The sequence below is a fragment of the Phalacrocorax aristotelis genome, chromosome 3 (genome assembly GCF_949628215.1).
Source record: "Phalacrocorax aristotelis chromosome 3, bGulAri2.1, whole genome shotgun sequence".
NCBI lineage: Eukaryota > Metazoa > Chordata > Aves > Suliformes > Phalacrocoracidae > Phalacrocorax > Phalacrocorax aristotelis.
The window spans coordinates 40,956,763-40,970,749 of NC_134278.1; the positions used below are offsets into that span (position 1 = coordinate 40,956,763).

Genomic DNA, 13,987 nt, shown 5'->3' on the forward strand with positions numbered 1-13,987 from the left:
GCAGACTTAGAAGCTGGAAGGAGTTCCTTGTCTCCCTGCAGACCTTGCTGCACTGCACACAGAGTTGGTAAACCCTGTCAAGACATTTGTCATTGATGCGAAAGAAACCCAGCTTGCTCTTTCAGCTATACTAATAAGGTACTCATCTCTATGAGTACATTTGTTGCTATAGTTGCAGAGATGACTGAATAAACAGGAAAAAGATCTTTTGGGCAAAGCAATACTGTTTTTAAATATTCCTCTTTTAGAGCAGAGCAATGCTTCAAAACAATAGTCTATTCTGACCATATATAATGAAAAATTCTGTTCACGAATTTGCGATGAATATGAAGATGTAACCCGTTTCATTATCCTAAGGAGGTATACAGGAATCATACTCGTCAAGTTCACAGAAGTAACAAAACAAAAAATGGATTTCTGAGGTAAATAAGAACAAAAATAATTCTTAGTCTACATATTATTCTTTTGAGAATATATTTTGTGAATACTATTCTTCTGAGCAGATACAGATTTGAATTATGTTTTGAATCTATAATGATTCTCCTTAAATGTTTACCGATATTGCCTTAGATAAAACTCCACATCAATACTGGCAGTACTACCTAACACCCCTTACAGTTATCACAGGGCATGCAAACAATTATTATATATTGACATAAAACTTTTTACTTATTGAAAACAATTATCAGATTTAAAGCTTCATTAGAAGTTTTCTATTATAACAGTAGTATAATGAACATGTTTTACTAGGTAACAGTGACTTTAAATGAGAACAAGGATTGTTTAAAACCTATAATGTACATTGTACAAAAAGAAAATTTTTAAACTTATGGTTATTTCAAACCCAAAACATAAAAAGCTTTAGTCTGCCTTGACTGCCACTTAAGAAAACCACCCCAAAGCCAAACAAAAAACCCCCAACAACAAACACCACCAAAAAATCCACCAAAAAAGCTGCAAAGCTCTCAGAGGAAAAAGAACCCAAAGAGATAGAAAATGTGCTATATAACTGTAGTGCAAACCAGCCATTGACTTTTACTCACTCAAAGTGGGGGGAAAGTTAACGGACAAAGAGAGGCCTAGTTCAAAAAATAATCTTCCAGAACATATAGTTTGACAAAACCCAGGATATCAGTCTTACTGGCTTTACTTTCCTACCAATTTGATGTAATACATGCACAGAGTAGATAAGTCATAAATGTTTGAAATTACTAAAATAAGAGGAAAACAACACTGGCTATTCGCTCTGCACTGCCAGTAACTCCACTCCTCCTGCTCTCTGTGTGTGTCTCCAACTGCTGCATACAGAAATATTTTTCACCAAAAAATGAAGAAAATTGGCCAGATAATTGCATCATCTGTAATTCAAAAGTTAATCAAACCTGGTGGCAAAAACTAGGACAAAATAAAGAAATATTGTCCAAGCATTAGTGTCAAAAGCAATTATAAGTCTATTATGAAACAAATTCTAGCCATGTATAATTTTCTTCCCCTCACCAACACACTTGATGCTTTACTACTGGGTAGTAAGATAGTCACTGTCCTGAAGAGTTTATGCTCAGAGCTTTGAGAAGGGCAGAGAAAGACCAGTAGACAGCATCATTTCATTGCTGACTTTAAAAAATGCCACTATCAGAATTGTTAAAATCCAATACATTGAACACACATGGACAATTCTGAAACCTCCTTTAGACCAGGAAAAAAAAAAAGCCAATGAGCATAATTTTAATTTCCTAGGTTTTAGGAAGCAGAGGATCATTTCAATAGTCATGTGCTGGCAATCAGATTTAACTAGCATGAGATCTGTTTACAGATGTGTTTTACCTAGAAATTTTTCTAGAAATGCTTCCAACCATGTTCTTCCTAAGATTTTTAAATGAGGTTAAATAACCTGGAACTTCAAAACACTTCAAGAAACTATAAATTTATGTAAGAAACCATTTTTAAGAGGTGTTCTTTTTGTTCTAGTTTCTTTCCTAGCTTCTTTTCATTTCGAGCTCAAAATTACGTGCCCTAAAAAACCAGCCTTTTCCCCCCCTGAAAAATTTACTTCAAATTTATGATGTTGACCTTAAATAGACAACCCAAAAAATGCAACAGCGCAAATACAGAGAAGTGACCAAATCACGTATAGTGCTTTATCAACATAAACTTCTCATAGAATTGTTCATGACTTAAACTTTCCAACAACTGCTCCTCTCTGCCATGTTGTGGTTTTTTGTGGTTTTTTTAAAGCCCAGCTTATGCCTTGTCTCTTTATTTACTTTTCAGCCACTCTTGGTTAGCTGAAATACCATTACTGCTCCTCTTGGGGTGAGATTCATTACCTTATACAGGACCAAGGAAATGACAGAAGTAAATAGAAGCCCACAATTTAATGTTCATTGCTCTGTATTGATGAGAAACAGGATGACTACTAACAGCAACGATGAGAAAAACAGGTTCCTCTACAAGAATTATCCAGGAGCTATTTAATTCACAGAAGAGAATAAAAGTATTTTACAGAATGTTAGGATGTGTTTATACTGAAGAAGAGAGTGCACAATGAAAGATAGGAACTATTTGCAAGTCATATGCATTACTTCAGAATATCGAGGGCAGTATTTTAGCAAGTAAAATGTGGAGACATTAACTAGAATGGGCTCTTAGTAATCACTGCTGAACATGAAATGGGAGTTGAAGCACAACTCATGATTCTTATACTATGGCCAAACGGGGACTGGAAGTAAAAAGAACATTTTTACCTACAAAGGAGGACAGCGTAAACAACAGCTCTCAGACACTCCCTTGAGCTCAGAGACATTTCAGACCTGAAACTATTAACTTCTATACCATAATTCAACATTACAAAACCAAAGAATTAGGTGTCGCCAAAATACAGGTTTGGAATATGGGAAAACAGTAATTCAGAAGGAATAGGTAGCCTAAAACCACTTTTCAGAGTATCCCAAACTGCCAATTGCCCCCCAAGCATTGCTGAACACTCAGTTAGCAGAGGAACTCATTGGAAGCTAAAAAAGTTGAGGAAAAACCTACACCCAACACTTCTTTACTGCCTTCAGCGCCACAACATAAAAAACTGAAATCAAGTTTACCTTTCTTGAAGCGTAGATGTCAAAAAATGGTTTGTTTCGAACACTGAATGGTTCCTGTGCTTTGTCAATAAGGCCATTCTTCATCTTTTCATGTCGTGGAAATATAATCTCTTTCTCTATACATGCAAGTCGAACATTAAAATCACAGTCTCCAACAGGCTGTCCCTGCCAAGTTACAAAAAATCAGTATTAAAATCGAACACGTACCAAATTATTTGAACAGGCCAAGCTTTCCTTACACAGTATTTAGAATCACATAGATAAATGAAAATGTTACCAAATTACTATAGGTTTTTGCCAAATACTTGGTTTTCAAGCATTTGTCTCAGGCCTTAAGAGGTTTAATCAAATCAAAGTTCACAGAAAGATAAAAACCTATAATACATATTCAATGAGTTATACACTTAAATACCTTTAAAGTTAAGAAAAATAATTTACATATTCCCTATTTCTAGCTTTGGATATAGCAGCCACAAATTCTTCCAGAGTTTTCCTCTGAAGTTATTTAGCTCATTTTGTTCATAATACATATGACAACACAACAATGCAATTTACACAGTTAAGCAAACTCACTACTTCAAATGTACTATATTGATGCCTTGAAAGAAGCATTAATTACATAAATGTTAACTTTTCTGTCACAGAAAAAAGAAAAATACAGCTGCAGTTGGAAAACGTGCCAATAAACAGTGGCTGCAAAAACCTGCTCAGTCACAAAATGGTAGTAAAAGCCCTTCTCTAAGTCTCCGTAGTGTACTCTGACCTTTCAAGACGTAAAATAAACCAGCAGTTTTACGTTGCTCTTTATACGTTTGGTGCATTGCACCAGATCAGTACGAGCGTTCAAAATGTGCATTTGTCAGATAAATAATTGCTCATAATGGAGTTTATTATATTTTGCGTATTAGATAGTGAGGAGAACACACTATGGATATCACAAAGAGAAAATAAGCAACTGGCAACTTACAAACTCTAAAGTTAGTTTCAGTCAGATGTGCCTCTTTCATAGCAATGAGGCACAAACTCATAGGTTTGCATTGTTATAAGCATGATACAGAATTGCAAGTTATTTACATGAGATCATCCCTCATTTTACCATCCCATTCACACAAAAGTAGTAAGCTTGAGAAACCGTTCCTTTCATGGTCCACAGAGAATAACGTCACAGAACTCTGGCTTTAAAACCAGAATTTTTCAGAAGTTGAAAGCAACAAACACAGGAAACTGGGAAGACATGGGACACTCATCATCAATGGCAGCGGTACAGATGAGCAGAACCACCAGCCAGATACTACCTGTACTAAACACAGCTAGAAGAAAAATGGAAAGAGGATCTAAAAGAAAAAAAGCCCCACTCTAACATGCATGAAAGAATATCAGGACTGGTCAACCTGAAAGAATACAAAGGAAATAAATGGCAAACTGACATCCTGATGAGGCATACAAAGGTAAGAGATAGAACAAATAGTCTCTGAACAGGCATCTTAATTAGGAGAAAAACAGAATGCCAATTTTAGACCAACATGATCTTAATCAATTTCTTTCCAAACTCATCCTCGCTTTCACCAGAATCTTCTGTCTTTCATGCTCCTGAAGGGGCATTAAGTCTCTCCTACATTTCTTTCCTAGCATTAGATCCTTACTAGATCTCTATCAATTGTTCATTGCAACAGCTTTAAGAACTATGCATTGTTTCCACACCACATGTAATTCACAACCACCTTCTTATAGGACTCGGCTTCAATCCCTCCCGGGAGAGGCAGCAGAACCACTGTCACCTGGTGGTCCGGGAAAGCATCCTGCACAAAGCTAGGAGACACTTCATCCATGTTGTCGCTGATCTCTGGTCACTGATCCATGCTTGTGAAGAAGAAGAAAGCCTATTTGGCTGTTAAGTTCACCTTCACTGTTGCTTTCCTTTCATATACGGAGGTGTATTAGTAAAGACCCATTCAAAGGAATGTAAAATGAGAGTACAGGAAAATCCAAGAGGCGGGAGAGTGGCTCACTTATTCATTCATTGCACAAGACAGCTGCATGATCTACAGGTTTTTAAGGGCCATACACAAAATTGCGGAGAATTCTTCTCTCTTTCTCCCTTTTTCCATATACAGCATACTTAAGAACACATCTATACAGTGATTGAGCTTGTTCTGGTTTGTCTATGTAATTAAAACGTAGAAAACACATCTTGACCTCTGTAACAACTGACTGAAGAACTGATGGAAGAATCCTGGGAAATGTGTATACACATCTTCTATTATTTCAAAGAACACCATAAACTGTTCTCTAGGTAAGTTTCAGCAAGATCTAGTACACATGCTCTCTTCCCTACAGTGGCCTTTCCACTCAGCCACATTTTATGAGTAGGTCTGAAAGAGCAAATTAACTAATTAATGTTTCAAGTATTTGAGCTTCCAATAAGCAGTAAAGTTAGAGAGCTTCTTTACAATGATTCATTTAAAAATGCTTTTGCATAGTGACTTAAATTTATTTCAATCTCTGATTAGTTAAATTAAAAGCTGAGATACTTCATATGCACCATAAACCAGCTGAATCACCTTCTCTTCCTTTAAATAATCCTTTCACTTCTCACGTCTACTTGTAACTAATTATTTCCTGCCAATCATATATTTTTACTTCAAAGTTTGTTAAGCAGAAGGGTGTATTACCACTAGGTTCCATCATATAAAGGTCAGAGCTAGGCTGACATAGGATTATGAGATGGGAAAACACAGATAATACTACCAAGCAACTTCTGCATCAGACAAGTAAACTAAGTAGTTAAGGAACATTTCATTCTCCCAAAAATCACAGGAAAAAAATTAACATAATATCGAATTTAAATCAAGGGCATACTGAATAAAAGCAATATTGGAGGAAGAAGCCTTTTTCTTGTTATTAGACGCTTGCCATAATCACAAAAAAAAATGTTGCTAATACACAATGTATTTATCACAGGCAGATCCAAACCTTCAAATGGTAAAATCCCAGCTTTTAGCAAATAAGTAGGAGGGTAACGTAGGCTGCAATAAATAATTCTCAGACATTGCCAAAAACAGGAAGAGATTATTTAGTATATAAAGCACGCATTTAAAAGTTGTCCAAAAACAAGACATTGATGCATGTATAATCTAAACCCAAGCAACAAATACTAGTATGTTTTTAGGCAATATAGATGTTTTACTAAGTATTCAGATGTTTGAGATTTTATTTCAGTATGTAAGTTTTTACTTGTCTGAGAATGATGAGGGTCACCACTGCGTAACAGCATAATTACTGGAGTGCGTTACATGATAATTCCTTTTCTAGACATTTTTAACCTAAAATAAGTTTGTTAGCAAAGGGTAAAACAAAATTAACAAGTAGCATGTGTTTCCTATCTATGCTAGAAAGTTACACTTCCCCCTCATCATAATTAAAATATATCCTTAAGCAAAATATCATTTAGGAAAGCCTCAAGAGAGTAGTCATCTGTTGAATCAACACCTCTTCCTCAAGCAGCTGAATTCCCTTCACCTGTTGAAACCCTCCATTGCATTATGAGGTCACAGCACGAGGCAGGCTTGCAATAGATATGACACTTTGAAATATTCTTTTGATTTTAAACATAATCCTCCACACATACTCAAAACGTAAAATGAAATTTCTACAGAGCTCTGAAATCCACCTAGGACTAAACACTTTTAAATTTAAGCTTATAATATTTCAGATTACCTTCCCATCAGAACCCATGCACAATAAGTCACATGAGAACCTAGTGTAACACAAAAGAAATACATGTTTAAACATACTAGAAAACAGGGTCTGCAGCTCATTTAATATCCACTGTCTTGAAGGAGTTGGGGGAGGCAATTTATTTGCTGAAAGGAGCTATGGAGGAAAAAAAAAAAAAAACCACAGTCCCAGTAACATTCTTCCAGATGGATACTGAGAGACTGAATTTGGTCAAGCGTCAGGCTGTTCCCGTGCTGTAGCTCCTGCCCTCCACCCAGTTCACAGAGACCTCCATGCTGAAGTCACAACCTCACACCGATACGGCTGAAAGGGCTGATGAGTAACTCGGACCCCAGGTCATTAAACACAGGAAGATGGCAGGAATCTCTGAGATAGGTGTAAGAGGATAATGGGATTTCTGCTGCATACCCTGCCTCTGCCCCCTCTCTCTCCGCAACGAGAAAGGTACTCCTGAGGAGGTACCATTGCCCTCCAGGTTTAAGTCTCCCTTCCCCTGCCTCTAAGGTCGACCTTGTGGCTATAGCTCACTAATTTGGTGAGCCTTACATGGAAAATCCTTTATCTAGATGGATGCAGTACAGACAACAAAATGGGGTATGTAGGTGCTAAATCCCATTCAAGTACTTTCTCTTAGAATTTTATATTTATCCGGCTTTTTCCCAATGCAGCTGTCGTAAAAAGAAAAATAATGCTTGGGCCTGTGTACACAGCTGATAACTAGCTTGGGCCAGGATAAACTGAGAATATTTATTCTCTTCCTCCATGAGATATGGTTCGAAGCCTACCTGCCAGCAAAGCATGCTCCATTTGCTTCCCCAAAGCAGTAACTTAGACATGAATAATTCAGCGCATACACACATACACGTTCCACGCACGTCTTCACTTATTGAGCCATAGCGGAACATATGTCACAACTGTCTTAGCTTTAATGATTTTGAGAGAAGAATAAAGAATAAGCTTAGGCTGATATTCTACCCTGTGTTTAACATTATTATTGACAATTCAAGGCACCCACAGCTGACACCTGCAATTCCAACGAAAGCCCATTATTACGTCTCCCATCTTCCGAAGACCATGCAGTCTAATATTTTGCATTTTGTATTAACGGTCTGGCACATATTTCTTCTGACCGAGGTTTTATAGACGCTGCTATTTTTTTTTGATACACATAGCTTTTATGTAAGAACAATCTGAAGGTGCTGTTTCATTCTCAAAATAAGATTATTATGATATTCGATCACCTAAAAGATGTTTTTTTTCTTTTCTGACAAAGTTTTCTTTTTAGAACAGGATTAAAAATAAAGTATTAGAGAAATGAAGAATTTTGTAGAATTATAACAAGAGTCAGTTTTTCATTTCTAAAAGGTGAACGCATATATATTTTTCAATATTTTTTTTTCTAACTTTTCTCACTCAAGTATTCAAAGCCAGTAAGGTAATGGCAAGGAATTTAGCAGTTTCAAAATGTTTTCTAAAATTTATTGTGGCAATGAGGTACAGCATGTGAAATATTGTTTCAGCTGTAACAATTCAACCAATGTGCTGCAGGAACATAATTACTATTTATGTGTTGTCTGCTTATACAATGGAATATCACTTCGATTTACCACAGGAAAAAAATGATTTGAGGAATTAAACCTATTAAAAAGATTACTGAAGACATGTATTAAATTATTTGTATTTCCTTTTTTAAAAAACACTGAAAATAAATTCAAATACATATGAATCAACAAAGGAAAGAAGCTTGTAGTCCATGCATAAATATCAAGGCCTAAAAGAATATACAAATACAGCTCCATACTTTTTTTTGTGTTAGCAAACATAGCTTGAACAAAACAGCAGGGTTGTCAAAGTTGTGGCTAAACAGGTAAGGTCAAAACAGAAAAGGTAGACTGTATGACACGCATTGCTCACTTCTCACACTTCTCCTCCTTGGATTGCTCAAAACAGAATACAAATTCAAGATAAAAACTATAAAACCTTGTAACTGCAAGTGGATGAGAAGAACGCTTCACCAGTGTAAAGGTAACACGTATCAGGCAGCATATTTACGATCAGTTGAAGTGACTGAATTATGATTCTCACCACTGACACTGTGCAATAAAGACGCAGATTTATGGAAACGGGCATCTACCATGGATGAACACCTAAGCCCTCTCTTTTCAAAACAAAGCTCCAGTTAGGTGCCGAAAGCTCAGTAGCTGCTATTTTGGGAGCACAGACAACTCAGTCCAATTCATTGTTTGATTGCATGTACAGTGGCTTCATTTAGGAACTTTATAATCCTTATAAATCCTTCTGAGCCTTCAAAAACAGAACTCAATAAGGGGATTTTACTGGGATGTAAATGATTAAAACCAAAAGGAATTATGTTCTGTCTAGACTGGCTGCCTCCCCTCAAGTAATCTGAGCAGTAGATGAACTTTCCATTTTTAATTACTGAAGTAAAAGTCACAGTTCTAATAACCCATAACTATAAAATAGATTTGCCATCGTCATTGGATATTTACACACAAAAAGATCACACATGGTTCTCCCAGAGGAATAAAAATTTAAATAATTTATTTTGCACTAAATCTAGGCTATCTGCAAAGTCAAATATCGAACATCGGGCTTTACTACTTCTGGTTTTTCCAATTATTTTTCCTAGTGCTGTTGTTGCACGCAGTATGGAGGAATCCTTACCTTAATTCAACAGATACTAGATGGTCCAAGCAAATATTTTCCTTTTTCTGCTTCTACTTTCCTCAACCTCTTTTCCTTTCTACCAGCCATTCACAGTGACTCTTTATAAGAATAGCTATTGCTGGGTTTTTACAGGGCTGTCGTTATGGCTAATTATCACTTTGGTGAATTAAAGAACCGTGGGAAAATTCCTACATATTAAAGACATTATTCAGGGCATTTCATACTTGAAAAGATTGTGGCACCAATTTTGTTAGAATATATACCACTTTGTAGTATTTAAAGTAAGACTGCCTAGTACAGAAAGTATAAAGTCTCCTAAAAACTAGAAAAGAGAAAAAAGTAGTAGTAACAATCAGCACTGATTCACAAATACTATCTTAGAAAAGGAATCCCCTACCTCTCCCAAACCATCATAGAATTAAAAATTAAGTATCTGCTTATAATAGGTGTTATAATCCTGTTTTACTCTTGTAAAAGATCTATAACTTCAGTACACAATCTGTCTTTAAGGTATCTAGTTCATTGTGTGCATGGTTAGCTTATAAGTAAGAAATAATGATTAATTAATATTATAGTAATTTCAAAAGAAAAGTGGTATTTTTCTTGTATTTCTTTTAAATAAGAGAAATATTCTACAAAGGATGAAAATATGGCCTTCACATTCCCTCCTAGACCATAACAGTCACTCAGGTTATTCAAACATATTAGCCATGGAAAAGAAAATATTAGAGAGGTCCTGCTTTCACCCTCATAAAACCTATCCTGAATTATATAGTTATTTTAGTACTTCCTTCTGATTAACTTTGATTTTTTTTTTTTTTTTAGTTCTTTTCCCCTAGAAACGCAAAAAAAACATGGGAAGGCAAGAAACAGGGAGAAGGCTGAAAATATGAAATATTACAGCTAAATTAATTGTAGAAAAAGAGGAATTAAAGCTAAGGCAAATAAGACTTAACAACATTTGAACACACTCCCACTGCGTCCATATGATATCCCCACAACTATCCTCTATTTTGCCTATAGTTGTTCCTGCTTTGAAATATACTGGACAAAAAAAGCCCTGTATTAGACTTCATTCCCTGCACTTAGGAAATTGGACATGATAATGCAACTGGAAAACCTGCCGCACTGTAAAGTTTTTCACACTTTCCACCTCAGCTGTTATCACTGCCAGACTCTTGAGAGATCTGAATATTTGCCTGAAACGGAAGTTGGGTTTAAGTCCACTTGGCAGTTCCTATGGGAATGACTGTTATAAACTGCAAGCTGAGGGAGACAGTTTTTCTATTTAATCATATGTTACAGTTCCTAGCACAAGATGATGATAAAAAATGTTGCAAATAAAAAGTGAGAGGTTTTAAGGCTAAAAATGGGAGAAGCAGAAAACTGTTTAGTAAAAATGCTGAGAAAAGCTCTTTAAAGACATCCTCTAACAACAAAAAAATTGTGGGCTTTATCCTCTAAGTTGTATAAGGTTTGAAATCTTTCAAAGTTATTTTTATTCACAATGCAACTTAAACTTTCAGGTCTTACTTTGCATTTTTTGTAGTAAGTTTCATGGTTTGCTGAGAAAGTGTCACATCAGAGTAAGCAAGTAAGAGTAAAACCTACAGAACCAGAACACCTGAAAAGTATAAAGGATTTAATATCATGGCAACTTCTAAAGCTGCTCTAGGAGAACTACTTGTCCCTGTATCTCTCTCCCAGGAGCAACACTGCACCTCTTTCCCTGACAATCATACTAGTGATCATCTGCCGTTTGAAAAGGTTCTCACGAGACATGCTTCATGTTAAGGTATGGAAGGAAACACTTACCTTTGGGGAATAAACCAGGACATGACAAAATTTAATACATTCCCTTTGCTTTTATATAATATTCCATTAAGCATTCTTTACTTTGGCAAATGAGGAAAACAAACCACCTCCACTGTGATCCATAGCAACCCCTGGGTTGGGAAAAGGAGTATCTAACTCAGAGATGCAAGGGAAAGGAAGAAATTGGATGTATCGTTCACACAATCTAACCAGCAAGTAGAACAGTCAACCTTCAAACTAATTACAACGTTAAAGAATGCTCCCCAACAACACGCAGCTTATTAGATAAAAAAGGTAAAATGAAGAACATGAAAACACCAAAGATATCCTGATCAGCATGTACTAGATATCACTCTTCAGCAATAATTTACTTTTGTAGGCATCATAACAAAAGAGAGTTTTTAAAAGAAAGATGTAAAAATGCATTAAAATGTGACTTTTCCGTTGCATGTGCACTTCACTCAAGTACAAGGAGCAACAGGGAAGAAAACACAAATTACCCATTTGGAAGTTTACAGAAGAGGTAAGGAGATTGGCAAATTTTGCTGCTCAGGCATACAAGTCAGGTTTTCAGTGATGAATAAAACATGATCAACAGAGAAGGGGAATAAGGCAGGAAAGGCTTTGAAAAAGGCAACTAGCTAAGACACATTTCAGCTGATCCATCTCCTCAGACCCAAAAGCTTCTGCTGCATCACTCCCTTACTGTGTTGATTCTCTCTCAGCCCACCATTTGTTGCCATCCCTATTCTGTAAGGCTACTCTATTCAGATAGCCTAAAGAATATCAAAACATATTACCTGGCCAAGTTGTCCCTGCTCTCAGTAAACTGTGTTATAAAAATGGGAGGAGGAGGAAGCTGTGGTGCTAGCAGCTGTGTAACCTCACAAATTCAAGGAAGGGATTTAGAAATAGCAGAGAGGCTCTGGAATTAAGGTGTCAGAGCAGCGCAGCTACAAGCAATCTCAATGCATCTCTCTCCCAGCATGACACCAGAAAGCAAAGCAAGACACAACCGAGCAGATGCTCTGTATTTCATTTACCTGACAACTCTGAGCCATGACAGAAAGAAGTGGTATATATATTTTGAGAGCATAACATAGAGTAAGGGAACTGTTGCAAACATTTGGACGCTTGTTAGAGATGACTCCAAAAGAAATAACAGAAAGGGTGCAAGAGTAAACACATGGACCACATCCTCATTTTCCAGGGTACTATTAGTAACAAAATCATTTTAAACCTATATTTTGAGATGGTACCATTTGAGAAATAACCTCAGAATTAAAAGAGCAGAAGGGTCACTGGCAGCCAGGTGCATTAGTAAACAGGAAAGATGAAATTAAATGCTTGCACCTCTGAATTGTGCCCTCAAAATTTTCTCTGTACATTTTTAAGATAAGGTTAATAGGCTAATAAATGAGAGGCAGCATGTACTGTGAGCTTTACATCACTTTAAAATTAGGTTTGTAATGGAAAAGTCAGACATGGTAATATTTTACAGGGATTTAAAACAAAAGTTCTTCATGCATGGGTTCAATGAGCACATTGTCTGTGGGCTGGATTTATGACCAGCGTTATCTGTTTACCATGACAAATTTTATCTAATAGCTATAGCACTGTTATGCATAATGACAACCAAAGAAATCTTCATCTTGACTTAACTCGATGCACAGAGCATTAGGAAATTTAATCAAAATTCTATGTCCTTTCTAAACATTAAAATAATTATTCTTTTTCAAGCATTCAGTCTATTCTTACCATTGCAATCTGGTCTCATGAAAACTTGGCTAGAGTTTAAAAATTTAAAGGCCAGGGTTAGAAAGGAAAAGGAAAGTACTATTCATTTTCAGCATCTTTGCTAAGAATGTATTAATTAGATCCTGCATTATGCCAGTGCTGGTTTTTGTTGCTTAACTAAGGAAAAAAATAGCTGCTTAAGTTTAGTGTCTATACATCTATATGTAGCTATTGAATATGATCTAAGAAAAAGCCTCTCAAAATAAGGTTTCTCAAGAAAAGCTGGCTCAGAGATGACTGGAGAATGAAGACATTCTTTTTTGGATTGTTTCTGATGAATAGGGATTTGGATTTACTTGTATTTACTTCTGGGACTGTTAATTATTCTATTGGCAGCTTCCTCTATTAAACTACAATTATCCACCCAGTTTGAACTTTTTATTCACTATTCAGGTGAAAGAGGTAATGCCAAACAGTTACAGTTATTATAATAATGAACTCAACTACATAAAAAGACATAAATCAGGAAGCTGGAAAGTAACAGGCATTGCAGGAATTTAGCTCTGTACTCATTAAGCCTAAACACCATAAGGAATTAGCCTTTTATGTTCAGAGGAATATGAAAAATCCAGATTTCATGTGCGCAGTGTGGACACACACCACCAGTGACAAACATGGACAAAAACCCCTTCAATTAAAATTTTAAAAGCCAAATACATACATGCATTTTTAAGAAATAATTTGTCATTTTTCAATGAGAAAAAGATTATTCTTAGAAAAAAAAATCCATTTAGGTTGTAAGAAAAGATAAATTGTGTTATAATTGATTTCTACTTCTAGAAACATTTCACATGCCAAACATGACTTGACAGGATAATGACATCTTTCCTATATTGGTGACATCTTTTCCATAG

General features: G+C 35.9%; 1 protein-coding gene across 3 annotated transcripts in view; it reads right to left on the bottom strand.

The window, feature by feature from the left end:
- The window catches only part of RNGTT (RNA guanylyltransferase and 5'-phosphatase), a 192,381-nt gene that overhangs the window by 115,100 nt on the left and 63,294 nt on the right, over positions 1 to 13,987 (bottom strand). For all 3 annotated transcript variants that reach the window (XR_012659578.1, XM_075087261.1, XM_075087262.1), the window contains one exon: positions 3,096 to 3,260. Coding sequence is in view for 2 of the 3 variants with exons in the window: in XM_075087261.1 (XP_074943362.1) it covers positions 3,096 to 3,260 (165 nt within the window). In the remaining variant the exon portion in view is untranslated. The remainder of the gene's footprint in view (positions 1 to 3,095; positions 3,261 to 13,987) is intronic.